Consider the following 26,739-nt stretch of genomic DNA (forward strand, 5'->3'; position numbering starts at 1 on the left):
TAGCGAATGCATTTTTTTAAGTTAGAAGTGTCGTAAACTATATATATATATATATATATATATATAAATATATATGTATATCACTCTGGATTCATCAAAGGGGTGTTCGAAACTATTTGTGATCATTTTCCAGAGTAACATTTACTGCTTTCTTGCTAAGGCTTAGCATAGATGGTTATGTACGGTTTGAATTAAAATACACTATAAATTATTCAATGGATAAACTACAGCACCAAGATAAATAAAATTTGATTAAAAATATAGTCGAAAAAAAATTACTAATTTAAAACAGCGAGCATGAACGGACAGAAGAATAATAACAAATCCAAGCACTGGCGACTACACGAATGTATTGTGAAAAAGCCCACAAAATAAATGTAGGGGCAGCGCCATCCGTGGCAACAAATCTTTAGCTAAGCAAAAATTCAAAGTGATCGAACCATTTCTTTATAACCCTGTTACTGGTAAGGTTTTCGTTTCTTGTTAATACATTTTCTATTGGGGTGGATATTTGGATATCTATGATTCCTAATGCAGTCATTGATTTCCTGGGTGTGCGAGTCATTATACGATATTGGAAATTGGACAGCATTGGTCTTTTTCATGCGGTATGCGTCACAACGTCAACAGGAAGTCTACGAGTCGTCCACTACCAGATGTCGAATATAGCTATTCTACGGTATCTTCATCAAGGGCGAGTGTTGAAATAAAATGAGCGTTAAAGATGCTGCAAGTATTTCGTAAGCGAGAAAAATACAAATACCCTCTGTAGATATTTCTTTGATTAAAATTGGCTTCGTATTATATTTAACTGATAAATTTGTACTGTAAATAGGGTTAAATTCAATTGCGCAATGTTTTAGTACGTCTAACTCACTGTTGTAACTACTTAATTTATATTATTCTGAATAAATTAAACTCGGTTGTTTCGTCTCAATTATTTTAATTAAAATTAAAATTTTATACCGGGCGGGATTGAACCTGGAATACGTTTTTAGTAAATAACTCTGAATTGCGGACATATATTTAAGCAGTGGCGGCGGAAGCCAATTTTTAGGGGGGGTACAAACAAGCAAACGCGTTCAACTTTTTAACGCGGGGGGGGGGGACAAATGACAGTTATCTAGATGGGCGATCTGTAGTAATTAGGACTTGGCAGTGCTACGTCAGTTTTTTTTCTATAGTTTTTATAGTGGGGAGAAAAAGATGACCACAATGGCGGCCATGGCCAAAGCTACGGAGTGCCAAGTCTCTATTGGTAGTTTTACAGTACTGCCAATAACGATTATTACTACTGCTTTGAATATAGTTTAAACATACCTTTCTGTGAATTTCGTCGTCTGCCCTGGTTTAAAAAATATGCCTCATTTATACTAAATTCGAATACCGATTGCGCCGAAGTTTTAAAAGAATGTATTAAGTTGTTAACTTGTTGCAAATTTGAGTGAAAATTCCGCTAGTGTGAGATAATTTTTAATCACTTTTATGAGCAACATAATAGTATTTAAACTATGTAGGTAATTAAACACCGAAGGCGCTAAATTAATAAAGAACAACTTACATTAATGGTTTCCAGATTTCTATAACTGGAAAATGGTAAACACAGTAAACCCATTTAATAGCTTTTGCACTAGTCTACTTATTTAATTTGAATAGAAAACCGAATCGTGGCACGAAATTTACCAAAATAGGCGCCGCGCCAACACCGTCCTGAGAAACCGTTGCAAAGCAGAGTTGCCAATGTTGGAAAGTTGAAATTTCCAACGGTGAAAATAAGCATTTTCACCGTTGGGATAATTGTGAATCAGTTTTTCTGTCCGTCCATGTAAAACCATTTCGATAATTCAGAATTAACTCAGCTAAGCGTAATATCACGGTCATCAGCTAGTTTACTGACTCTTAGCCCTAAAGAATGTTTAACTACACATTTGTACCTCCTCCCTCTTCAAAGAAATATTTTGCGATAACACTCTTTTTCGCGGGCTTTTCGACCCCTCTTTTTGGCCGCCATTACCTGGAACCACCGGTGGGGGGTCTAGGCTCTGGTCTTTGGTCCCAGGATATGCAGAATGGGGGTTAAGGGGGGTAAACTCCACATGAACGCGCCCAGCAAAATTCCCAAAAAAAGAGTGTATAATCTGTATAATATAACTATTTTTTCTTTCTTCGTGTGTTCAGTGTTAAACAAAAAATAAATTTGTTAATATTGCCAATTTCAAATAGACTTTTGTATCATCGAAATACGAAGTTCGTATTAAGCTCATTCAATGATTTCATTTACGCCAAGAAGTAATAGTACATCGAGCCTGATCGAGCTGCCTAGACTCTAAAAGTTTCGCTTATTTGGTTTCTCCATAACCAAAGTTTTATACACTCATACAAATACATACATTGTACCCCCTAGTGAAATCTGGGGAGTACAATGTACCCCTGTACCCCCCTATTCCGCCGCCACTGTATTTAAGGGTTATCTCGAGCAATTAATACCACTAGGGACAATTCTTCCGAGGAGAGGTATATTTTGGCTTGCCAACTTGTTCGACTTTGCTCCGGTAACGCGTTTTGGACTTTGCCCCGGTAACGCGTTCGCAGCACACAAACAGACACACAGACACACAGACAGACAGACACGGTTATTGTAAAACCCCTCCTAGGGGACTATGTCAAAGAATCATGATCTGTCAAAAATTACATCGCGTGTAACCACAAAACACACCAAGTTATGGCATATGCAGTACACTCTATTCGAAAAGTCCGCCTTCGTAATCATTGCTCCGCGAGCTTGTTTTTTTCCGATAGTTAAACAGTAAAAGTTTTGCAATATTTTACTGCTAGCGTGGTGAACCGTTACACTTCGTCCGAACGAATAGATAATTACGGTTAAAACGTTTGCTTCGCCCGTGTTTACTTTACAAGCTCGCCAACCGTGAATTATTTGATTTAAAAATATATATAAGATAGCTAATCCGATTATGTCTGATAAGATCTGTTTAAAAATAATAATAATTGAAATTAATATTTTACATAAAACATAAGACTTATACGATCGAATTATTTGATTATGGTTTGTCAGGAAAGAGGTTCGTTTTCCCCGATAATTAAACAGTAAAAGTTCTCCAATTTGTATAATTCCAACACAACAATAGTGGCAAATAAAAAGGGAAATTTTCTTTACCGATTAAACTTTCATGGATAAAATTGGTAAATATATCTAAACTAAAATGTGGTATTAAATAATTAATAACTCCACAATGGAGTGCATTTACTAGTGAATAACCGTAATCCAATCGCCGAGCCCTAGGTATACGTGGGCTTTTACGAAGCCCCTCTAGAAAGAAGCCAGAACCGTTAAGTCCGGGGATATAGGAGGCCAACAAACGGGTCCATTCCTGCCCATCCATCGATTTGGGAACTCACTGGTGAGCTGGCACTCCATTGTGCTAAAACCAAAGACACCTGAAATCATTCAAGGGAAGTTCATCCATTACGTCCTCTACCTCGTTTTGAAGAAAGGCCAAGGAACTCTGTAGATAAAGACGAGCTGGTAGAAAAATAGACCAATAAGTCTATCTCTTACCAGACCAGCCCACACATTGACGCGAAACTGCTGCTGATGGTGATAAGTATATCCTCAGTGAGTATTCCCATTGCACCACATGTGATTGTTCTGGGGGTTAAATGGTCCACCCCTTAAGAAAGTGAGCTCATCAGAAATTAGCAAAAGACGCTGATAATCCCGGTTTTCATCCGCCATTCATGATGTTAAGCCAGTTGCGGAATTCGTATCTTAGCTACATGTCTCCATGGTGTAGTGCTTTATGGAGTGTCGCCATTACTCGCCACTCTGACGCTCGATCGAGGATATGCAACGAAGTACGCAACGATAACGTTTTTCAAGTCAAAGCAGTTTCGACCTGGTCACGGAACCTCGGATTGATGTTGACGAAATAGTTTTATGACTCTGAGAATAGTTGTGTGACTAGGGCTACCGTTGGGAAAACGATTTCTAAATAACTGGATTACTGTACGGGCGTTCCGACTACCTACACCGAGAATTAGCTCAAGCCTATGGGTGCATTGATGCAAATTATAACGAGGCATACTTAACTTGAATTGATAATTTTATATAATGATTTTAAATACTAAATGGCAACTTTTTAAGAGTAATCGTAATTAAAAACAGATCAGGTCTACGCTTATTCTTCATTTCATTAAAAATGTCAAATTTCTAAGTGGTTAATTCCAACATAGAAATATTTTTGTCAATTTTCGTTTAAAATAAACGAAAAAAGTTATTGCCTCCTACGATCACCTTGTTTATTTTCATGACCTCATATTTCAGTGAAAAATAGGCGAATTTTAACCAAGTCAAATTTATTCTCACCTTTCAGAGTCTACTCTTTCACTTTCTCATTGAAACGTTTTGCCTGCCACCTACCGGTGAAAAATAATTTTTACCAAAACGATGATTTTCGTGAAAATAAAAATTTAGAACGTTTACTAGTCGTCAAACTCCACCTGAAAATTTTGTACCTCTTTAATACATTGTTTTAACTAAAACGATTGTATCGATCAATTTCAAACACCCTGTTTGTGTTTGGCGACGGTAGCCCCGCCATCAAACATAATTTGAAGTTGGATACTTACGATAATGGCAAGTAAAGGTCAATATTGAAATTTTAAAAAATGCGAAATATTATAAGGCGGTGACTGAGGACATTTTGCAGGTGCGAAATGACAAGGTCGTTTGAAGACTAAGATTTTAATATTTCGAAAATTAAGCCTCTATTACTTGTCCATGAACACTAAATCCTTTTAAAGGTATCTTAAATAGTGTAAGAGCTATGGAAATTACACTTTAGTCATCAGCCGGATTTTAATATGTATCGATTTGGATTTTAAAGTAAACATACAATTTTTCAATAAAATACGATAGATAAATAAATAAAATTCATCAGTGATAAAAAGATTCAAAATTTGTTTATGTGATATCGAATATCAAAGTTATATCGGAAAACCGAAACAAGTCTTAAAATATTGAAGTAAGATTTCCGTTCTGGTTTGTTTTAAAGTACCGATTTTCGCCTAGATTTCAGGATATTCTTGTTGTTTTCCAGATATTAAAATATGTTAAGACAATGTTGAGCATTTGTCGCATTTTTGACCCGTGGGAGAAATTAGACAACTCCGGCGTCTTTGGCCAAAGAAAAAAACATAGAGCTGCAATCTGCTAATAGTTGAGAAGGTTTGTCGAACTCCGCAATTACTCCGTTATCCAGAACCATGACTCTGAAATACAATTAAAATTATGTACAATATTACTTGTAGATTTATTAAAATCAGGATAAAACTAAATATAAAGAAGGGATTATTTTTTACCACGATAAGCTAAGTTTAATCTACAACCTAATGTTTGCTTAACAACGAATTTATTCTACAAAAGCTCGTTTTGTTTACAGTCAAATAATTTATTTCATTAGAGTAATAAGATTTAAATGATGATAAGTCAGATCAAATCGATCGAGGTATAATAAAAGACTTTATAAGTAAGTGATAAAGAACAATTTTCGATCAAATAATCTTTATTTGTACGTTTTTGAGTATGCTATACAATTTGTCTACCATTTACCCAAAAATGTTGATAATTAAAGTTTAGATTTTCTATTGAAAATAAAATTATCCTTGTATATTTTGTAATTAAAACTTATTTATATATTTTTAATCCCCTAATATTACATAACCCTGTATAAAACTAGACCCTTTTTTGTCCTTTACGAGAGAATCTTTTACTTTTGAATTTCTAATAACAAAACCGGTTGGATTCAAGCTAAAAAATAATACACTTATCAGCAGAACTAAATAGCTCAAATTACATTCTGAAAGCTGTCTTTCAGGCCTAAAAAAACCTTAATTCGCTGAGATTTATTGCTAACGGATTTTGGCGCGACCAACACTTTACCTGTCGTAATCCAAGATGGTTTTGATGCGATGAGCGATGGTAAGGACAGTGCTCGCTTTGAATTCCCTCCTGACAGTTTCTTGGATGAGGTCGTCAGTGTCCAGATCAACCGACGCCGTCGCTTCGTCCATAACGAGCACTTTGCTGTTCCTCAACAGCGCTCTCGCCAAACAGACCAGTTGGCGCTGCCCGACGCTGAAATAATAAATAATTAAATTTATAAGATGTGCATTTAATAAACATAATCTCATTCATTCTGCCTAATAGAATTTAAGGCCCCAACGATTTTTTCTATGGGAAATAATCGGACCGCAAAAACATTGAGAATTTGAGACCACTTTTTCTAACCATTTTTCATGCTCAACATTCTGCATCGGAAGAAAAGTCACAATTATTTCTAGAATTGTATTTTTTGACAAAGGTAAGTTGACAGTAGAAAAAAACTTTATACTTTAATGTACGTAGCGTTACAATTTTGACATAGAAGGCTTTGGTACATAAATCAATAGGAAATAAGCAAACTTTTGATCGTTAAACCAATTTGATTTATCGTGGAGCTATAAAATTGGCCATATGATTTATCTGTTTGAGTCAAAACTAAAAATGATACAGGAATTGATAAGAAATACAGAGTGTCCCAACTTGCTAGATCCAGGCATTTTCCGAAAAACTATATCTCATAGAATTGTGAAATTTTCCATTTTATATTGTGATTTCAGAAAAATCCAAGCACTTTTCACGGTTTTTAAAATTATATTATTTTACCGGAAGATGGTAAAAGGTTTTAATAAAAATGCTCTAACACCTAAAAAGGAAGTTTGCCCTGTCAAAAAAAGGTCTATTCTTATTAGGTCATGGAAAAAACAGTTGTTATTACCAAAAAGTTAATTTTTCCAAAGCCACTACAAACATCATTACCGAAAGTGTGTTTGTTTCAGTAAGACATATATCTAATCTTTTTTTTTGAGAAAATAAACATTTAATTGTTTCACGTACCGGTACAAAGGCTATTTTTTAATTTAATAGTTAAAGCGACACCATTTACTTCTTATTGGTAATTATTAAAAAAAACAGTATGCCTCTTTTTTATCGGTAATATAAACCTTTTAGAGTAAGTCAGTTGTTTAGAAAGCAATATTCCAACTGTAGCGATAGTTATTGACGACTTATCGAATACTGGAAATATTAACAACGCTTCTGGCCCACTTAGTTTCATGACCCCGATCAAGCATCAGGATTCCAAGGAGAGTCCTCGACCGTTGCCATATCCTCCATCAAGCACTACATGTTGACGATATGCTCAGAATCATGTGTGACCAATATCAGGGTTTCACTATCTTATTAACGTTTTGAGCGATAAGTGTTTTTGAATTATAACCAGCTACGCTTATACCCAAGTCATCTAGCGACTTTTAATGCCTTTAAACATGCGTAGGAGGGTGGTGTCAAGCCCTTCATGCCACGCCAGCCTACAATTCCTATTAACGTTTGCCTCTACTGTTTTTTATGGAAAGGGAAAGAACTTGCTAACTTTACTTTCGAAGTTTTCACCAAATGCCACAATCTGGGATCGAATACGGCTCCTCTTGCTGCGAGGCGAAAGTGCTAACCACTTCACCAGCCTACTTTCTCAAGGGATGGTGTTATAGCCACCAGAAAAATCTTCCCTTGGGTTACCACATAACCATCAAGTGCTGATTCGACCAAACGTGGGAACAGGTCGGTTTTGAGATCAATTTATTGGTCAATTGTTTTTCTCTCATATCGAGTAAATTCGCGGAACAATTTGGCATTCCTTCAAAATGATTAAGCGATCAAGAATACCTCTACTTGGAATGCTTATCGCGTCAGATTTTCGTCTTCATGTGGCTGACGGTTTTTTTGACGTCACTATGTTAACTCAACAAACAACAACGTGAGAGCGGAGCGCGCGCAAAGGGAATTTTTAACTCGTAGGAGGGGCCAAAGCCGTCAGAGTGATCTTACCATACGCGATACCGCAGCATAAGTATTCGAAGTAGAGGTATGAATTCCTGCTTTCTTCAATTTCAGACGTGTTTGATTCCAGCAGGACGGTGAGCTAGTTTATTAAACTCGAGACGTTGTGGAGTATCTTAATACAGAGTTCCGTCATCGTTGGATTGCAAGGAATGGTCCGGTGCGATGGCCTCGACTATTTGCGGACTTAACGCTGGACGTTTTCCTTTGTGATTCACCAAGGAGCACGTGTTCCAAACGCATGTCGTGAGCTTGGAAGATGTATGCTCGTGAATCGAAGAAGCATGCCGTCTGGTCACTCCCGATATAATACGAGGCTCCTTTCGAAATAATCTTTACCGGTTAGAGTTGTGCATCGCTGCCGACGGCGGTAATATTGAACCGTAACGGTAAATGTTTTTGATTTGGTTTTATATACTACTGAAACAGATACACAATGATGTTTATAATGGTTTTGGAAAGAGATGGTTATGCCAACTGGTTTAAGTTTTAGAGGGTGTTCTTCAAGTTTCTCATTGAAACCTTTTATCTATCACCTATCGGTGAAAAAGTTATATTTTCAAAACCATGAAAAACTATTCGATTGCTACTATACCTATACAGGGTGTTACGGATAAGAGTACCGAAAATTTCTATATGCATTCTATGAGTCTCTATGAGTAAAAAATGTCCAATAAACAGGGGTCCTAAAGTGCTTCGTTTCAGAGATATGGGCTCCCAAAAAACTACCCCAAAAAACCGGACACAGCCTTAAATCTGGCAAACAATATTCTTCCTTGAACCAAATTGTTTTCATTAAACTATCAATTGTTTTTTATCCGTGAGGCGAGAAACTTTAAAGTTCATTAATATACTTTTAGAAGTAAAATGAGTTTGAAGACAAATACAAGCCATTTTAATTTATTGATACGATTTTAATTATTTAATCTAAAGATAGAAATGTCATGAAAATTTTAAAGGAATGGTTTTGAAATTGTCTAATATTCTAGTTAATATGGCACATTGGTCAAAAAATTAAAATTTACTTCTAAAAGGACATTAATGAACTTTTGCCACTTGTCATTAAAGTTTCTCGCCTCACGGATAAAAAACTATTGATAGTTTAATGAAAACAATTTGGTTCAAGGAAGAATATTGTTTGCCAGATGTAAGGCTGTGTCCGGTTTTTGGGGTAGTTTTTTGGGAGCCCATATCTCTGAAACGAAGCACTTTAGGACCCATGTTTTTCAGACATTTTTTACTCATAGAGACCCATAGCATGCATATGGAAAGTTTCGGTACTCTTATCCGTAACACCCTGTATACACATATAAGACACAATTTTTTCATAACATCCATCAGCTATATTTTATTCAAAATAATTAATCCTAGAAAAAACTCACACCTATAACTAGGTTTGATTCTTCAGCGTTGAAAAGCACAATTTAACATAAAACTTAGATTTTTTAAGACATTTTAAACTTTATATAAAATTTGTTATGTATTTTTAAAAAAACAGATATTTATTGTAGTACCAAATTGAGCTTCCTGGGGTGTGATTTTTCTGGGGTGAAATAAAAAATTAACCGCTGGATGATTGAAAAAATTGATTTATATTTCATTTTTGTATGGGTATAGCACCACTTGTACCATGTTTTAATAAAATTATCTGACAAATGGTAAACCCGTGAATCTATTCTACAATATTTATGGCGGTAGGCAGCCAACAGATAGCGAAGGCTCGCTATCTTAAGTAACGCCAGTGGTCATTTTTATTAAACAGTGGTACCTGAGATTCTGTCCATTCTCCGTAATTTCTAAGTTAATGCCCTCCTTGAAGTTTTGAACAGTTGATTTCAAATGAGCTCTTTCCAAGGTGAGCCAAATCTCCTGGTCCGTGTGCTTCTCGAGAGGGTCCACGTTCGACCGCAAAGTTCCAGAAAAGAGAATCGGGTCTTGGGGAATGATGGTCAGCCTGGAGCGCAAATCGAACAACCCTAGATCGAAGATGTTCACGCCATCTATCACAATTTGGCCACTGACTGGTTCAATTAGTCGGAAAAGAGCCATTGTCATAGACGACTTTCCAGCTCCGGTACGACCAACAATGCCGACCTGGAAAGTGGAAAATAATAGATAGCATTTCTTAATCTCCTCGTTCATAAGGGATGTAACCTAATACGTTTTATTTTGTCCCACGTGTCATTTTCAAACGAATTTGATCTTTAGTATGCCCACATGGACCATATTTCTTTTGTGACCTTCTTTTTAAATTTATATATCAGGGCTTCTCAATAATCGAATTTGATCCTAAATTGTGAATAAGAATGCTTTTCGAAATGGAACTCTCGAAATTTATTTTGAATGAACTACAAAACATGGTTCAAGATTCACCAAATTCTTAATATTCCATGACCACAGGATATATTTAACCCGCGTTATTGTTATAATTATTGTACAATGAAAAATATTAAGAGTTTAGAGTTTGTAAGAACCTTTTCAGTTGGTTTGATGGTGAACGAAATGTTTCTTAAAACGAGGTCCATTCCTGGTCTGTAACGCGTTGAGTAGTTGCAAAATGAGATTTCCCCGCTGTCCGGCCACGAAGCCCTAATTATTTGGTCCTCTTTTTCCCAGGGAGCCTGTTTTGGGAAAATTTCAAAAAGTACATACTATCTTTGATAAATAATGAAATCAATCCCTGAAAAATCAAATTTCATCTATCCCGGTGTAAATGATTAAATTTTAAATCATTGAAAATTGGCAATAAAATCGGTTACTTTATTATCATTATACGCCAAGAAACATTCCACTGGTATGTTATGATAACTGTGATTTCGAATGTAATGTAATATGACAGCTCCGACTTTTTTCGACAAACGTGAAATTCACAATTAACTACCCCAAAAATTTAAAGATTTACCTCTGATTTCAATTTCCCGTATTCCAGAATGCGCTCCACGGAAATCATCGATGTGTCCAAATTCGTCAAACGTAAGGGTATAAAACAAAAGGCACTCAAAGTCTGAATAAAGAAAACTCGACAAAAATTATTTGAATATACAGTGTAGGCATTAAATTCATTTCTTTGCTTGTTGCAATGTTTGTTAGACTTTTTTTATCGAAATTTTGTATTATTTTCTCGCCTTCTCTCTCTTTCCTTCCAAACAACACGACAATAATATTTTAACCATGTTTTGGGTATGGCAATTCGAATGTAGACCTTATTTTTTATACCGGGTGTCCGGAATTGCTCTGACTGGGCATTTTTCTCAAAAAATACAAGAGTTAGAGTTTAGGGTATTATTTTTAACATGTGGAACGCTCTACATTAAAATTTTCAGAAAAATGGAAAAATATTCACGTTTTTAAAAAAATTATTTTTTGGCGGGAAAATGCTAGAACAAACCCTTGAGTGAGAAAGAAAGTATATAATTATCGAAAATGTACAATGAAGTTGGTTTCATTGAAAAGTACCAATATTTCACGGAGATACGAGGTGACGAAAAAAGCAGCTCTTCATAGGAGGCAATACTTATTGAGATTTGTACATAAATGTAAGAAATGGCTTAAAAGGTTCATTTGTTTTAAAAAATGGGATATTTTTATTCATCCAAAAATTATTTGTGGCCTACTAGTTCAGGTCTCAATTTTATTTTAAATTTTAGGCCTACCAATAAAACATTTCCTTTGCTTTTGTACAAAATACCATTTTTGAAAACGAAATCTTTCCGTTTTAAAACCATCCTCTAACGAATATAAGTCTAATAAATTCTGCCTCTTTATTCTCGTGAGTAACACGCTTTTATTGTAGACTTGTATTGCGGAGATGCTGATCGTAATGCTCCTAGAGTAAGTGATTTGTTTAGTATCCACAACCTGACAGGATACCAAACCACAACACCGTTCTTGGAGCTGTTCGAGATTTCAACAACGGAGACGTCAATCCCAGGTTCGGTGGAGCCGGTCGTCAAAACCTCAACATGTAAGATACCGTTCTGGCTTACTCTGCGGCGTATCCTCAAGTAAGTGTTAGAAGCACAAGTGACGATCTTGGTTTGTCAAGGTACTACGTGTGGAACACTCTACACAATCATCACTTCGAGTGACCCTCCACCAAGCTCTGCCTGAAGGTGATACGAGACGTTGATATGATTTCATAAATCAACTTCTAGTGACTGATGAGTGTTCCTTTGCTAGAGATGATCCTTTCATAAGACAAAATAACCACATGTGGGGTGATGACAATCCTCACAATTTATACATAATGTTTCGGCAGGTTTGCCCGGATATTGAGTTATCGTCCCATTTTGCAGAATGAAGTAGCATGCGCGTTATACGACGTTCCCCTGACCACTTACAGACGACTATGGTACCAACGGTGCACCATCCAAACAACCTCGAGCTGTTGTGGAGCATCTGAACTACGAATTGCCTCAGCGTTGGATTGGTGAAAACGTTCCTTTCAATGGCCTCCGAGGTCTCCAGACCTAACACCGATGAACTTTTTCTTGTGGGTTTCATCTAACAATGTAAGAAAGAGTTTACGAGACGCCTGTTGCGAGCATCGAAGATTTACGACAACGAATCATTGAAGCCTTCGGACTTCTCACTCCTGATACGATTGCACGATCGTTCGAGAGATGGCCCATCGTGACGAAACCTGTATCGCGGCTAATGGAGGACTCATAAAAACTAACTTTTAAATTTGGTGTATTTTGAAGAATAAAAATATCCTTTTGTTTAAAACAAATGAACCTTTTAAGCCATTTCTTACATTTACGTACAAATCTCTAAAAACTATTGCCTCCTATGAAGAGCTGTTTTTTTTAATCACCTCGGGTCTCCGTGAAAAAATTCAATGTTTTCTTCTAGCATTTTCCCGCCAAAAAATAAATTTGTCTACTTCTATGTTGAGTTGGTCTACTGTGTTGTCTAACGGGGAGCTAATAATTGGGTACCTTCTGGGGAATATATATAAAATGGAATAAAATAAAATAATATTAATAATAAAAATAATAAAATATATATTTTTGGTTACATTTTGCTTGTTAATATAATTCATTACTTACATTTAATAAACACACAACAGTATATCCCACTTCACTTGATGATAGATATTGCGCTTTCCAAACCAGAAACGTTCCAAAAACCAAGAAGAGTGCGGCATTGCTAATGTGGCCTCGGACAATACACCAACTATCAAGTTTAGAAGAAAAAATCAGTAGTCATTATTTTTGTTTAATCAATAAAGCGACATTTTTAACGATTTCGAAATAACTGCTTGTTACTTATTCTTCGTCACACACTATTTGAGGAGGTCACATGATCGTGACAGAACCCAATTTTTATGAATTAACTTTGCACCAGAGATTTTTTGAATTCGAAGATATATATATATATAGTTACAAACTAAGTCAATATTTATATTGGGTCGTTATTATTTTTTTTACCTTATCATCGTGTTTTCCAAGTAGTCAATTGAGTTATTTACGTCCAGCAGTTCGGAGGTTTTCTCTTGGAAGCGTTCAGTGGCTTTCATGGACCTGATGACAGCAGCGCCGTTGATTGATTCCGAGAAGTGAGACAAGAGCGTCGATATTGAATTGGCGTTCAGTCGCTTCAAGTGAAGGCTGACTTGTTTGAAATAATGCTGCAAATAATATTTGCGATTAGGCAACATGCAAATACTTAACGGGAAACGTTTCATCAGCTACAATATTATATTCATTTGAGCGATCATATGCCAACTTAAGTGGGATTTTTGGTGAATTTTACTATAAGCAGCGCCGTTCGGAGCCTAGCTCATCAACCGCAACGGCTAAAATGGTAAGTGATCAACAAACGAGGGGGGAGGGATGAATCTTGGGCAGTGGCCACATTCGTGATTTCGCAGAACTCTACTAAACTCAACAACCGATGGAGTTAGAAGAATAGATGATACAGCTATCGAAATGTCCCCATATATTTTTCAATCGCGGGCTCCAAAACCGAAATAGTTCTCATTTTCGATTTGCATTACAACCGATAGGGTTGAGAGGGTGAATAAGGCATCAATCTTTACGAAATTATATGGCCTCAATATCCCATTATTCATTTTGGCAATCAAGAACTTAAAAGTTGGGCAGTATTAGTTTTCATTATTTATGCGTATTGTACGTACCTCTCCAACGCATTGCATTAGAAGTGTGAATGATATATCAATCGGTAGGAAAAGTCACACTCAACTTATCTGATACTATTTCACTAATTAGGTGCGTATTTAAACTATTTTTTGCATAGTCAAATTTTGGAACTAGATAGCTTTAATGAGGTGTTAATTTTTGTGTTCGGATCAAAGGACGTGTTTATTGAGAAAGCGTTGGATTTTAATTTTCTATTTGAAAAAATACCTTAATGTTGCTTTAATGAGGTGTTACTTTTGAGGTTTTTGTTAATGAACATGTTACTCCGGGCTTATTAACCGTTATGTTGTATAACCAGTTTTTTAGAAAAATATGTAATGCTTCTCTATTCTTCAAGGGAAAGGGCTTTTGTTCAAAAATCATATCCTTCCATCATTGGGAGCGAACTTTAATATTTAAATGTAATGGGACGGTCATATCATTTTCCCAAAACTAGTATGAAGTGCACTATACTCAAATTAAATTTTATTTTCCATTTGAAACTAAAATTAACTACATGTAGGTTAACAAAAAATTTGTTTCATTTTTACGTTTACGTATTAAATATCTATGAGAAGTTTGTTATTAGGGTGTTACATTTCTACGTTCTAGTGTTCTACCTAAATGAAAATCTCAAAGTAATCCACCAGATATGATCATGATCACCGAACGAAGTTATTCTTAATGATAAAATCACAGCAACGTTAAGAAACTAGGTTTGTTTGTGATTAGTGAAGAGGAACCACCTATGGACTGCATTGCAAAGAGTGATAAAATAACTAGAAAAATCCATAATAAAAAAGGAGAAAAAATCTAAACCCTAAACAAATTTCTTCAAATTTGTTTAGGGTTTAGATTTTTATCCTTTTTCATTATGGACTTTTCTAGTTATTCGCGTTTTTTATCACTCTTTGTTTATGATTAACCAATCATCCATTTGGCTCCAACCTTAATATTCCCTAGTTAATCTGGAGCAGACAATTCTAGGTTTTTTCTATTATCGTGTGTGCTAGCAATAAACCTATTCCTGCAGCCATATTTAAAGGGGGGTAAAGACCAATTCAAAGAGTTTATTAGCATTGAAATAAATGAAAAAGCGGTTCGCAATTTGTTTTGCTATGGAGCCCTTAATTATCCACCTAATTTTTTTAATTATTTTAAAAGACTCTTGACGCAAACAAAGATGGCCACGCCGCGAATTATCGGAACACCTGTAACCCTTCCACGAAACCCCGGGGTTCCGCGGAACACCTTTTGGGAACCGCTGAATTAGACTATAGTAAGTCTATTTCATTTTTTGACATCTGGCCCTGGAAATATGACAATGAACAGTTTTAAACTTTTGACCAAGCATAAAAAGGCAAAGCGTTTAATGCCATTTCCTAACGCCAAAGTGCCCTTTAAATAACTTTTTTTTTTCACAATCCAACGTTTTATCAAAATATTTAATTGCAAAAGTCTCATGCACAAGCTTTAAGGGATTTAAAAAACTGAAAAGTTCAGTTACAATGTTTCCATTGTAATTTTTTTTCTACCACCTACCGGTGAAAAAAAATTTCAACACTCATAAGAGTTTCCTAATTAAACATTTATCCTGAAATTTTCATGTAAGTAGCTTAAATACGTTTCGAGAAAAGACCTAATCGCGTAATTTCCAACTACCTGTATTTTTTCAATGAAATTTTTTTAAATGGCTTACCTTTAAAATAATGACAACCAGACACAAAATGAATACGAAAAGCCAATTTTCCTGAACAGTAATTGTACTCGCAATTGAAAAATTCATTAAGTTCATTCCGACGCTTAAAACCATCACAGCGTTAATTGTAAGGTGCGTGTCCAGTTCTTGTACGTCTTTCGCAAATCGATTAAGGATTCTTGCAGAAGGAGTGCAATCAAAAAACGATATTGGAGAGAAGATCACACTGTGCAGCATCTTGGAGTGCATATTATTTAACGCTTTAAGCGCACGAATGGAAAGAATCAATACGACCAGAAAAAGTGACGCAATTTGACCAAACACCAACAGAGCAGCGACAACAATGTTGGTATTTTCTTCATCGTGGGAACCGTTGCACCAAAAAGTGAGCCAATAGCTTAAAGCTACCACAAAACCAACGTTGCCAATAAAAAACATTATGATAATTGCCAGCCAAAACCATCCAATTTCTTTTGAGAGTGTCCTATAAACAGTCCATGTTACCTAAAAAAATTAACATATAGAAAAGCATATCTTTGTTAATGTTATTTATGATTAAAGTGTAAGTGAACTGTCAACATTTTTGAACATTAAGGAATTTTCATGACTTTCAGCTTTCTAAAACTATAAATATCTCTTGGTTCTTCACAGGCCCGGACTGGAAATAGGGCTGCTCGGCTGGGGTCAAAAAGGCTCGGGGCCCCTAAAATATATATTTTCTGTAAATTTGTCCAGCAATAAAAAGTCTGTTCCGAGATTCGTCAGCTGGTCAGCTCCAACTCTGAGGACAAAGATGATAAGAGAAATTTCTGCAAGACGCGGGAAAAACACAGTTTAAAATGAAACCGTTTTAGCTTATACAAAAATTTTCATCATCAGAAATTTGACCAATCAGAAGCCGAGAAATTGAAGGTGAATGAATTCAGTGTTTGATAATAAAATAATTTGATTAGTTTTAATGTGACTAAATTAAATAAATACTGAATAGTTTACAACGGTTCAATTATGCCACCGTCGGCTACGATATATGCTTGAGCTCGTTTAACGACGGAAATCTTAGTGTTGTTCAACATTTAAATTGCAATGTCACGGAAGGCATTAATTATTTTTTCTTCCAAAACTTCAATTTCATATATTGCGGGAGCGCCTCCGTCGCTTATCTCACTCGTCGTGAGGGGCTCGCCACAGGCCCCCACCAGATTTTCTAGCGATCGCCACCCCTGATGGCGCCCCTAGATTTCCCGCCCAGTCCGGGCCTGGTTCGTCACCAATGATGCCGACACCAATATGATTTTAAATTGAGGTAAAGTAAAGCTATGTTAAAAACATTCCAGTAAAATGGATATTTAAAATAATTTAAGTTTTAGTTTAACCGAGTCAAAAAATATCTTACATCTCCAGAGAAAACTCGTTCAGCGATCACAAGCGTTTTATTTTCCTCGTCGCGCATTATTTTATCGCTTGCACTGTCATTTTTCAGGTCAGTGAAAGAAGACCTACATTATTCAAATATTTTTATTTGCTTAATTTTTAGAAAAATCAATGCAACTACTATTATATTTATTGTTATAAATATACGCACATTTGGAAATAGTGCTGAGGAAATTAAACTATAAAATCATTATCTGATGTTGAAATTTAATTTATAAACTACCAGAATTATACTAAATCCCAAATAAAATTTCTTCAACTCGCAAAGGGTCGTTAGTAAAATAAAAAAAGCCTATCTTCGGAAAACCAGTACAAATTAATAAGGTTTTATAATTTAGGGTCAAAATATTTGTTTTTGGGAGTTTACTTGAAATTACTCCAAAACTAAAAATAGCCCCCTCTTAAGAATTAGTACCATTAATATGTCCACTTTATCCTACACAACTACGCAATCAAATTTAATATCGAGTAAATAGTTATTTAAATATTAATTATTTAATTTAACTCTGTTACTGAGCACACTTACCTCCAAAATGCGGGGCAAGTGTGATAGGGGGGTGGGGTAATTGTGATCACGTGAAATCCTTGACCAATCGCAATGAAATTAAAGACAAATGTTAAATATGGTGTCCAAATTAAGCTATTTTTTTTCGTAGCTCTAAAATAATATCTTCGAGTGGTCACACTTACCCTCAAAATGAGGGATAAATATGATGGGGCTTAGAAAACTTAAATAAAAAATAATCAAAACAAATGACAATTTTAAGCTATTTAATTGCGCTTTTTAACAATAAACTTATAAATAAGATACACTTTTACAGTGAATATGGTATTATGAACTAGAGCTCTAATGAAGGTTATATATAAGTTAACTTATATTTCAAAAACCGGCGCACCTATATCTGAAATTGGCTAAAATTAACTGAAAACGAAAGTTTTTTCCGGCGGTTTATTTCTGGGCTTGGAAGCACCATTTCAATGTCTTCAACAAACACTGTACAAATGTCGTCTTTTACTGGCCGTTGAAAATTCTGTGTTTCAGCTGAAAACTTTAAAAACTTTAAATCGAATTCTTCAACTGATTCTTTGAACCCAATTACTTGTCCTACGTAATGTCTCACGGTTTTTTTAGGTGAACTTAACTAGGAGAAAGCAGCCAACTACTATGTCGTTTTCACTAGATTTAGGATTAATATCCTCTTTTATTTCTTCTAGGCTTACGTCACATTGGGTTTCAGAATCGTTCAAATATTTTGATTTCTTTGTTTTTCGGTTGAATTCAGCAATCATTGTCTCGGTTTCGTCTTCACTGCCTGAGATGTTTTCTAGTAGTTCGTTTAACACGTTTTGTTTTTTGGCGGTTTTTTTGCATTTCTTAGGAGTTAGGCTTACTTTCTTCGCGGATTTAAAATTAATGGTTTCTTCCTTTTTTTCCTGAAGTTTTAAATATTCTTCTCTTGTGATACATTCAGCGACATTTATTTTTTTCTTTTGGATGTGTTCGACACTTCACCTCGTGATATTTTTTTCAGCACGAGTTCTTCAAACTGTAATTCTCGAAATGGCGACGTTGCAACAGTTTTATAGATAGCACCAGCAGTTGTACTGGTCGAAGGTCTATTAAGATCGATAGGTTCGTCTCGTGCAGTTGGTTCGTTGTCGTTGTTGTTTGTGGTTGATTGTTGAACTTGAGCATGGTCGTTTTCCCGTCGAGTCATTTGAAGTTCCTCATACCTGGTAAAAGCTGCCGGTTCAAAAACTGAAGTTTTGATAACCTCACGATTCACCGGGAAGGATAGTTACTTACTGAAGATACCGGTGCACTCGAAACCTTTGATTACTGTATCTGCACTGAGTGTATTCCACAGTTTGCCAATGAACTCAGAAAAAATGTTTTTGTCAAGTTCTTTTCCAACATTTTGTCTTTGCCAAGGTAACAGAAAATTGCTCGATAGTTCTTTCATTCCTCTAAACACTATTACATCTAAGGGCTGTAACATGTGGCTGGTGTGAGGCGGGAGCTTCACAATAGCGACCTTTTCAGCTATGGCTAAAGTGACAAGCTCAATACTAATGTGAGAAAGATGACCATCGTACACAATTAGTAAAGGTCGTCTCTCTTTAGGAACGCACTCCAAAAATTGATGCTTAAAATATGAAAAAATGTTTCGGTGTCCATCCATCCATTTGTTGTTGCGCGATAAGCAGTTCCAGGGTAAGCTTTGCTAGACATCCACGAATCCCAAACATTCTTCGCTTTAAATAAAATTAATGGGGGGAGAATTTCACCAGCAGCATTGACAGTTGCAAGAACAGTTGTAGATTCTCTACCACAACCGTACGTGTGACGCTTTGCAGAATTTCCCGTTTCAGTTATGACTTTTCCCTTGAGTGGGTCTGACAAAAATCCACTCTCGTCTAAATTGTATACATTTTCCGGTTTGTTTTCGAGACCAAGTTCTTTAATCAAACTTTCGAGCAGATCAAAAAAACCATAAATAAGAAATGGGTCTTGCTGTTGGCGGTATCTAGAACCTTCCATAATTTCTGGCTTCTTAAGAGATAGTTTATTTCTTTCACGAAAGCCTTTAAGCCAGTGACTAGATGGTTTGCCGTCGGTAAACCTCGTTTGAATGTTAGATTTTTTTACAAAATCCCCTATAACCTCGATTGTTTCGTTGCTAGTTAGGCCAAATCCCCACTTTGACAGTTTTTTTAAACACTCTGCGATATTGTTTTCAATACTTTTGGGAAGATCTGGACCACGTCCCATTTTTCCCGTTGGTATTTGTCGAGGACTCTTTCCTATCCACCCCTTAGTATGTAGAATTAATGTGGAATAGGGTATTTTGCACAGCGACGCTGCTTTTCTTGCTGTTATTTCTCCTTTGCTAATAAGGTGAACGGCTTCTCTAAATGACTGCGAAGAATATTTCCCCCCTGGACCTTTATTTGTAATTCTCTTGTAATATCTCGCCATTTTGTAGGGTCTAAATAAAAAATAGAGGAACGCTGTAATGATTATGCACTATTTAAAGTGCTAAAGTGTAAAGCAAGTGTCGGCTCCTATTTTTTAGTTTAGTATCATTCAGTGGCGGTGGAAGGTTCGTTTTTCAGGGGGTTACAAAAAACAAAAAATAACGACCGTAGTATAAGAAAGACCTTAATATGGGGGGTACATCGCAATTTGGGGGGGGGGGGTACAATGTACTCCTGTACCCACCTATTCCGCCGCCACTGGTATCATTAGCTGTCGAAATTTAAACCAGTTGAGCAAGCAACAATGTTCACTAAAAGCAGGTACCCTTCCTTGGATTGGCTATTCTTAACCACGCTTTCACAGTAGCGGCGCTAAGGGTGGGCTGAAATGGGCTTTAGCCCCCCTGCATTTCTGAGAGGGGCCAGATATTTATATTAAAAGGGCCACATATTTATAATTAAGAGGCCACATATTTGAATTTATGAATTTTCTTTATCTCTAGAAATGTATTTTATTGCCAAGAAAAGTTTTTCTGGAAAAAAAAAAACTTTCAAAATTAATTTGTTTACTCAATAAGATAGTAGACCATAAACAGATAGATTCGGGGGGAAGGGAGCGAAAATTGAGATAAAGTTGAATGGACAATAGAAAGAAAAGAAAGGGAATTTAGGGAAATACCCCGGGCATGCAAGTGTCCCCTCCAAGTCGGATACAAGGTCATAGGGGGTCCAGTAAACCCGACGAGAGCCGCAACAATAAAACGACCTTGCTCTTCTCGCTTCCTGGAAAATTTATAAGGGGTCACTAAAGTTGTAAGGGCCACAAAATAATTAGCCCACCTGTGAAAAAACCTTAGCGCCGCTACTGCGCTTTCAGTCAACCTCTTTTGGCTTGGCTTTTCGGAAATCACGTAATTGTCGCCTTTTAAATGAACGAAAAGAAACGTTGTTGAAAGTCGATCTAAGCAACCGTAGCCATCTTCGGTACATAGATCCAAACAAAACTATAGAGAGCAGTGATAGAGCCGACATTTGTTTTAAATGTGAAATGACAATGCTTATTGCGTAGGCGTATTGCCTCATTGCGTTTTAAAAGAAGCTCACGAGTTTAATTAACAAGCAAAACACTTACGTTTAACAATCGAATTCCAAAAAGTAGAGACTTTTGTTTTTGTGTCGATCAGTAGCGATAAAACTCAATCATCTAAGCTCCTGCTTAACGCAATACCACTAGCGCCGCTCAGCGGGGACGCAAAAACGAAACGTGTAGTTCAACGCGCGCGCCGTCAAGAAAAACCAAAAAAAAACTTGGCGTGATCGCGAGTAACCTTAGTTTAAAAACATAGTAACTCTCTTATTACTGTATTCCAATAAATGCCGTTGGGATTTAGCCTATAAAATTATACCGTATTGGATTATAAGGCCCGTGAATTTCGCGATATTAAAAATAAAAATTTTCTAATACTGCGATCATGAAGAAATCAGTTTTAAAGTTGATTTTCTCGAATCTTAATTTTTGAAGTTACGAGGTTTTTAAACTAAAGTACCCATATGCGTATATAGCTAGTTAAAGCTGAAAATTTCCTTTATTTAGTAAATTTAATTAAAAAGTTAAAAAATTTGTCTAAAAACCATAAATTATTTTACGAAAATTTAACATTGATTAACTGATCACACTTACCCCACACTGCAAATTTAGAAAGAGTTTTTCAAGATTGAATTTTGAATACCTCAAATTACTAGGAAAAATACAAAATTTTCCCAACACGTAGAAAGATAAGCAGACTACAAAATACCAAAATATGAAACCGGTTAGCCAGTTAAGAAAAAAGTTACAGAACTTTACTTTTGGGCATAGAATCTCTAAACACAAGTAAAACAGTATAACGTCTTTTCAACTAAAATTTTAAAAATCTAAATTTAATTTAAATTAAGATTGAAAATATACAAAATGTGCATAATTAATTGTATTTCAATATTCATTCACCAAATATTTTATTATACTAATATTTGGGGAAATAATAGGGGGTGATCACACTTACCCCCTGATCACACTTACCTCCATGTAATTATTTTTTAACAGACACTTCAATAAAACCGATTAAAAAATACCGAATCAGCGTCGGAACAGAGAAAGTACATTTCATATGGTCTTTGCTGCTTGGGGCACACAAAAATAAGCCAGAAATAAGAGCTGGTTTTGAAAAATTTATTAGATCTAAGGGAATTTTACTCGTAATTGCTGGTTGCCGTCATGTTTGTTTTGCAGAAAGATTAAAACCTGCCTTTAGTAAAACGTTTCTTAAACCAACCCAGTTATTATTCGTTCAATAAAGATCAATTCTTAGAATAAAAATTAATAATCAGCCAAGGACGGGTTACTACGCGTAGGATTCTATTGGCAAGCCCTTCATAGCTCCGTGCGCTTACTCTTACCGTTTACCATAACCAGGTCATATGAAGAATTCGAGGGCAAACCCTTTCAACCAGTGAGCAACATGTGTTATCTCATGTTTTCACCCAGTGCCATTAACTGGGATCGAACCTGGCTCCTGTTTCTGTGAGGCGGTAGTTCTAACCACTTAACCACCCCACTCGCTAAACGTCGTTAGGCTTAAGTGTAAATTGCAGTTGACTTCTTTGGCTAGACTAGAAATTAAGAAACCGAAAATGATTTGCCTAGGGCGTGTCAAAATTCTAAGAAGGAATTCTTCTCTTGAGAAGAGTTCTTTGTAAGAATTTTCCTCTCCGTTAGAGCTCCCTAAAAAGCGTCAAATGTAAATAGCTTCTTCTAAAGATGGCGGCTTACGAGAATCCCACGAACGTTCTATAAGCCTATGATCATAAACATTATTTTTACACAATTTCACGACAATATATAAAGGGAGAAAACATTTGATTTATAATTTAAAAGGAAATATTTCATCGGAAATTAACTTACCATTCTGTATTCTCTGAAATTCATTTTCGTCCACAAAAATATCATTATGTCTATTTTCTTCAGCATCAAGTAAACTGACAAGAATATTAGCTGCCATTTTTATTAATATTTTCCCGCCCTCTTTGACCAAGTGAGAATGCTCGGAGGCATTCCCTTTGTTCTCAAAACAACTCTTGAATTAAGAGATTACGTCACTTCTTGTGAGAAATTAAGGACCGTCGAAATTTTGAAAAGTGAGAATTCTCATTATCAAGGAAAAAATTCTTCGAATTTTGACGCTCCCCTAGGGATGGTGATTTTGGATACTTAGGGGAATGGAAAGAGAATGGATTTTATAACGCTTCTATCGTGAGTTCACCATTTCGTGTAAAATACTTCAACTGAACGGGCGAATCATTTTAGGAGATCAAGGTTAATGGATTCATAATGGTTCAAAAAGATCTTTTACCTTTGAATGCCCCTCATGGAAGAAGGATATTTAGTATTTTTAGAAGTTGTTTCATCCGATAAATTATTATGAATCAAGAAGAAATCTTTAAACGGACCATCTCTGGCGAGAAGTTCATGGCAAGAACCTCTCTCGATGATCTTGCCGTTTTTCATGTAGTATATCTCATCCACATCTGGCAAGAACCCAATATTGTGAGTCACGAGAACTCGAGTCTAAATTTTAATAATAAAAAAATTATACCAGACAATAAAAGAAAAAATATAAAAATATTTTTAGGTGAGGTTTTATAGGATATATAATTTAATTAGAAACTTCTGACATTAAAAGTTCAGCAGTGGTGGATTCAAATCAAATACTTTTTATTTAAATTCGCAATATTTATTGCGATTTTTAACCTTCTGTGAACATTGATGTTTCCACTTACAACTTAAGTTATGCATGTGTTTCAACTAACGTATTATAAATAAATGTTAATTTTAAACGATTTAAAAAGCAGACGTTACAAAAATATTAGTTATAAATACTTAGAATATAAAAATATTACATAAAAAATTTTAGGTTAAATTATTAATATTATAGTTTAGATGTTTCAGACCTTATCAATGGATAAATTTTTCCATTAAGTTTCAACGTCAGAGTTTGGGTTCCAAATGCAAGTGCTCTTCAGTGTGATAAAAGTTTAAAACAGTACAGTTATATTGAAGTATTTTAATTTTTACCTTATCTTTGAGCATTCCCTGGGGACCAATGATGTTCTGGAAAATGTGTTTCCCGACATGAGAGTCAACAGCGCCCAGAGGATCGTCCAGCAAGTAAACGTCGGCGTTCAAGTACACTGCTCTGGCAAGGCTCACGCGCTGCTTCTGACCTCCGCTCAAGTTTATTCCCTGGAAAGAAAAATCATAATTAAGGATATTATTTAATAAACATAATTTTCACGTGAACGGAGGTAGATACTAATTATCTGATCTGACCGCTGCTATCCTTGTTGATTTTTCTCAACGGCGCTGTCCCGAGAGTTTTACGGCCGCTTGCATAACTTATTTTATCTATTTTAATTTAAGGATTTTCTAAATAAATTTAACAAAAAATCACTTGAAATGTTGACATGTCAAATAGTTGAAATGTTAGAATCCCATAGGGGTTTTAGAGGGTTTTTACGATTAGTAGTCTCGTTATGGTCTGCTTTCCAAATTTACAATCTAAATTATAGCCAATCTAGTGCTTTTAGCCGATTCTATCAATTAACAGGGCCGTTAACCTCTAAGCAAGAATAAATTTCTTTTTGATAATGCATTCAATACCTTTTCTCCGATTTCCGTTTCATCGTTTGCGGGTAAAATTTTAAAATCCTGCGTGAGAGTGCAACCGTCTACAACAGTCTGATAACGGATTGGTTCGAATGTTTCTTCCATAATTATGTTCTGCTTTGCCGAAGTGTTCAAAATCCAAGGCAGTTGTGGAACATAAGCAATTGAACCCTGTAATAGCAATTAAATAATAATAAAAGCCTTATCTTTAACATCAACTTTATCATCCACAAATGGTTTATCAAGAAATATTCCATATTCCTTCGATACTAAATTTATGACTATGGAAGACATTTTTTAGTAGTTAGAGAGTCCCACTTTTTTTAAGTCAAAATAATTTTAAAAGTAATGGGTTCTTAGAGAAAAGTTCGTTAAAATTATTGTTTTGAAATTTGACCCTAAGTTGGCACTCATTTTGTTATTGTAAGTTCACGTAGCTTTGTGAAAATTTGCTTTGCTGCAAAATGCACATAATGTCGCCTGTAGCAATTATAGTTAGTTACCTGAACTGTTACGGTTCCCTTAATTTTTTCCATATTTCCCAAAATTGCACTTAGCAAAGATGACTTTCCGCATCCTACTTCTCCAATAACTGCCACTAATTTCCCTTTTGTGACTGTAAAATTAATATGTTGAATGATCGGTAAACGTTCCTCCCAAAAAAATGATGCATCAGACAGAGAAATTACTGAAATTCAAACAAACAATTTTCATATTTAGAACCGCGTGTATTTTTAAATGTGTTAAAGATAACCTTCATCCGTTGGATTTTCATGACTAAAGTCGACGTAGTTTTCTATTTCTTCATTTTTCAACGTATCTCTTATTCTTTCGAGAGAAACTTTAGCCTGTAAAATACTTATATTCATTGTTTATTCGTTCGGGCGTAATCATTATTATATTATACAAAAAACGTTTTGATAATTTTCCTGAGAATAATAATAAAAATACATATGAATTATATGTTATTTTTAAGTGATGTTTGAAATTTCCGAATCTATCAAAATCTAACAAAAACAAAGTCTAAATTTAGTTACAACATTCATAATATTCCTTGAAACCCCTAACTAATATGGTTAATTAAGGTTTGAACACATTTTGATCAAATATTGGACCAACCACTGTAATGCGAAATATCAAAATAATCATAAATATACCATCACCTTCCCCTAAAGTAATTGCTGGTCGAATATTTTTGTGATTGGGTGATTCGGTTGTTTGTGTTTTATTCCAGGTAAAGGAAGGGTCCGTCCTTTTACCGGGAGATCTTTGGTTTTGTGGGATAGCGAGGAGATCACAGCGCCCCTTGGGCCCTTTCACCCCTTATTGTTATGCCGACGTGCCCAAGACCACTTGTTGGATTGTCATTTATATTTCTTATACATTACATTATATATTATAAATTATTTATTGTGTTAAAATATTCCTACATATTTTTACGTTTATATTTATTCTCAAAATTGAAGAGTTGGAAAATAATTCGCGAGTTTTTAATAACGCGCGCTCGGACGCGAGCTAAAAAGAAATTGTAACGGTTCGGAATTTGATTTTGAAAAGGACTCCATTTTATGACCTAAGCAAAATAATTTTTATTTCAACTAATTTTGGACGTTTAAGTAGTGTTTTGTTTAACCTTCGAGCTGTATACGTGTTGACTTGAAGCTAAGGGCAGCAACAATCTTTATCGGCAAATTCGTTATGTCGAAAATATCATCGGTTCCATGAATTGAAGCCCAACAATCCAGTGGCTACTTTCATCACATTGTACGAGATATACCATCGCCACCAACATAAATTCTGTGTTCTGCTGTTCCGAATACTCAACATC

The 26,739-nt window shown here is 35.5% G+C and overlaps 3 protein-coding genes across 4 annotated transcripts in view; all 3 read right to left on the reverse strand.

Annotated features, from left to right (window-relative positions):
* Nucleotides 1-5,070: 5,070 nt before the first annotated feature.
* On the reverse strand, nucleotides 5,071-25,780 carry LOC149943973 (ATP-binding cassette sub-family C member 1-like). Its single transcript, XM_090176257.1, has 14 exons — nucleotides 25,666-25,780; nucleotides 25,415-25,599; nucleotides 24,906-25,082; nucleotides 24,321-24,488; nucleotides 23,599-23,813; nucleotides 17,193-17,295; nucleotides 15,800-16,303; nucleotides 13,390-13,589; nucleotides 13,009-13,135; nucleotides 10,860-10,961; nucleotides 10,432-10,578; nucleotides 9,726-10,051; nucleotides 5,960-6,154; nucleotides 5,071-5,289 (listed from the first exon to the last, which is right to left on the reverse strand). The coding sequence occupies exons 1-14, from the start codon at nucleotides 25,778-25,780 to the stop codon at nucleotides 5,178-5,180; spliced, it is 2,676 nt and encodes an 891-aa protein (XP_090032383.1). The 3' UTR covers nucleotides 5,071-5,177.
* LOC149943974 (uncharacterized) lies at nucleotides 17,506-21,481 on the reverse strand. 2 transcript variants are annotated; one of them, XR_016480878.1, is made up of 2 exons: nucleotides 19,038-21,481; nucleotides 17,506-18,964 (listed from the first exon to the last, which is right to left on the reverse strand). XR_016480878.1 is itself a non-coding variant. In XM_090175128.1 (2 exons), exon 2 carries the CDS (start codon nucleotides 20,208-20,210, stop codon nucleotides 19,332-19,334), a length of 879 nt encoding a protein of 292 aa, XP_090031254.1. In that variant the 5' UTR covers nucleotides 20,211-20,220; nucleotides 20,889-21,481; the 3' UTR covers nucleotides 17,506-19,331. The 2 variants fall into 2 exon arrangements, 1 of the variants encoding a protein (XP_090031254.1); XM_090175128.1 differs by having other exon boundaries at nucleotides 17,506-20,220; nucleotides 20,889-21,481.
* LOC149943975 (ATP-binding cassette sub-family C member 1-like) overlaps nucleotides 25,778-26,739 on the reverse strand; it is a 69,261-nt gene continuing 68,299 nt past the window's right edge. Inside the window, exon 13 of the mRNA XM_090174910.1 lies at nucleotides 25,778-25,840. The gene's annotated coding sequence lies outside the window, so the exon portion shown is untranslated. The remainder of the gene's footprint in view (nucleotides 25,841-26,739) is intronic.

This window comes from Leiobunum rupestre, chromosome 5 (assembly GCF_980474605.1).
Source record: "Leiobunum rupestre chromosome 5, qqLeiRupe1.1.hap1, whole genome shotgun sequence".
In the NCBI taxonomy this organism is placed as follows: Eukaryota; Metazoa; Arthropoda; class Arachnida; order Opiliones; family Sclerosomatidae; genus Leiobunum; species Leiobunum rupestre.

Bases quoted from the DNA above. Each gene is read 5' to 3' on its own strand.
- LOC149943974 (XM_090175128.1), bottom strand. From the start codon at position 20,210: ATGGCGAGATATTACAAGAGAATTACAAATAAAGGTCCAGGGGGGAAA.
- LOC149943973 (XM_090176257.1), bottom strand. From the start codon at position 25,780: ATGAATATAAGTATTTTACAGGCTAAAGTTTCTCTCGAAAGAATAAGA. The intron at 10,052-10,431 runs GTTCTTACAAAC...TCCACTTTCCAG, and splicing joins CCATCAAACCAACTGAAAAG to GTCGGCATTGTTGGTCGTAC. The intron at 5,290-5,959 runs GTAAAGTGTTGG...ATTGTATTTCAG, and splicing joins ACCATCTTGGATTACGACAG to AGTCATGGTTCTGGATAACG.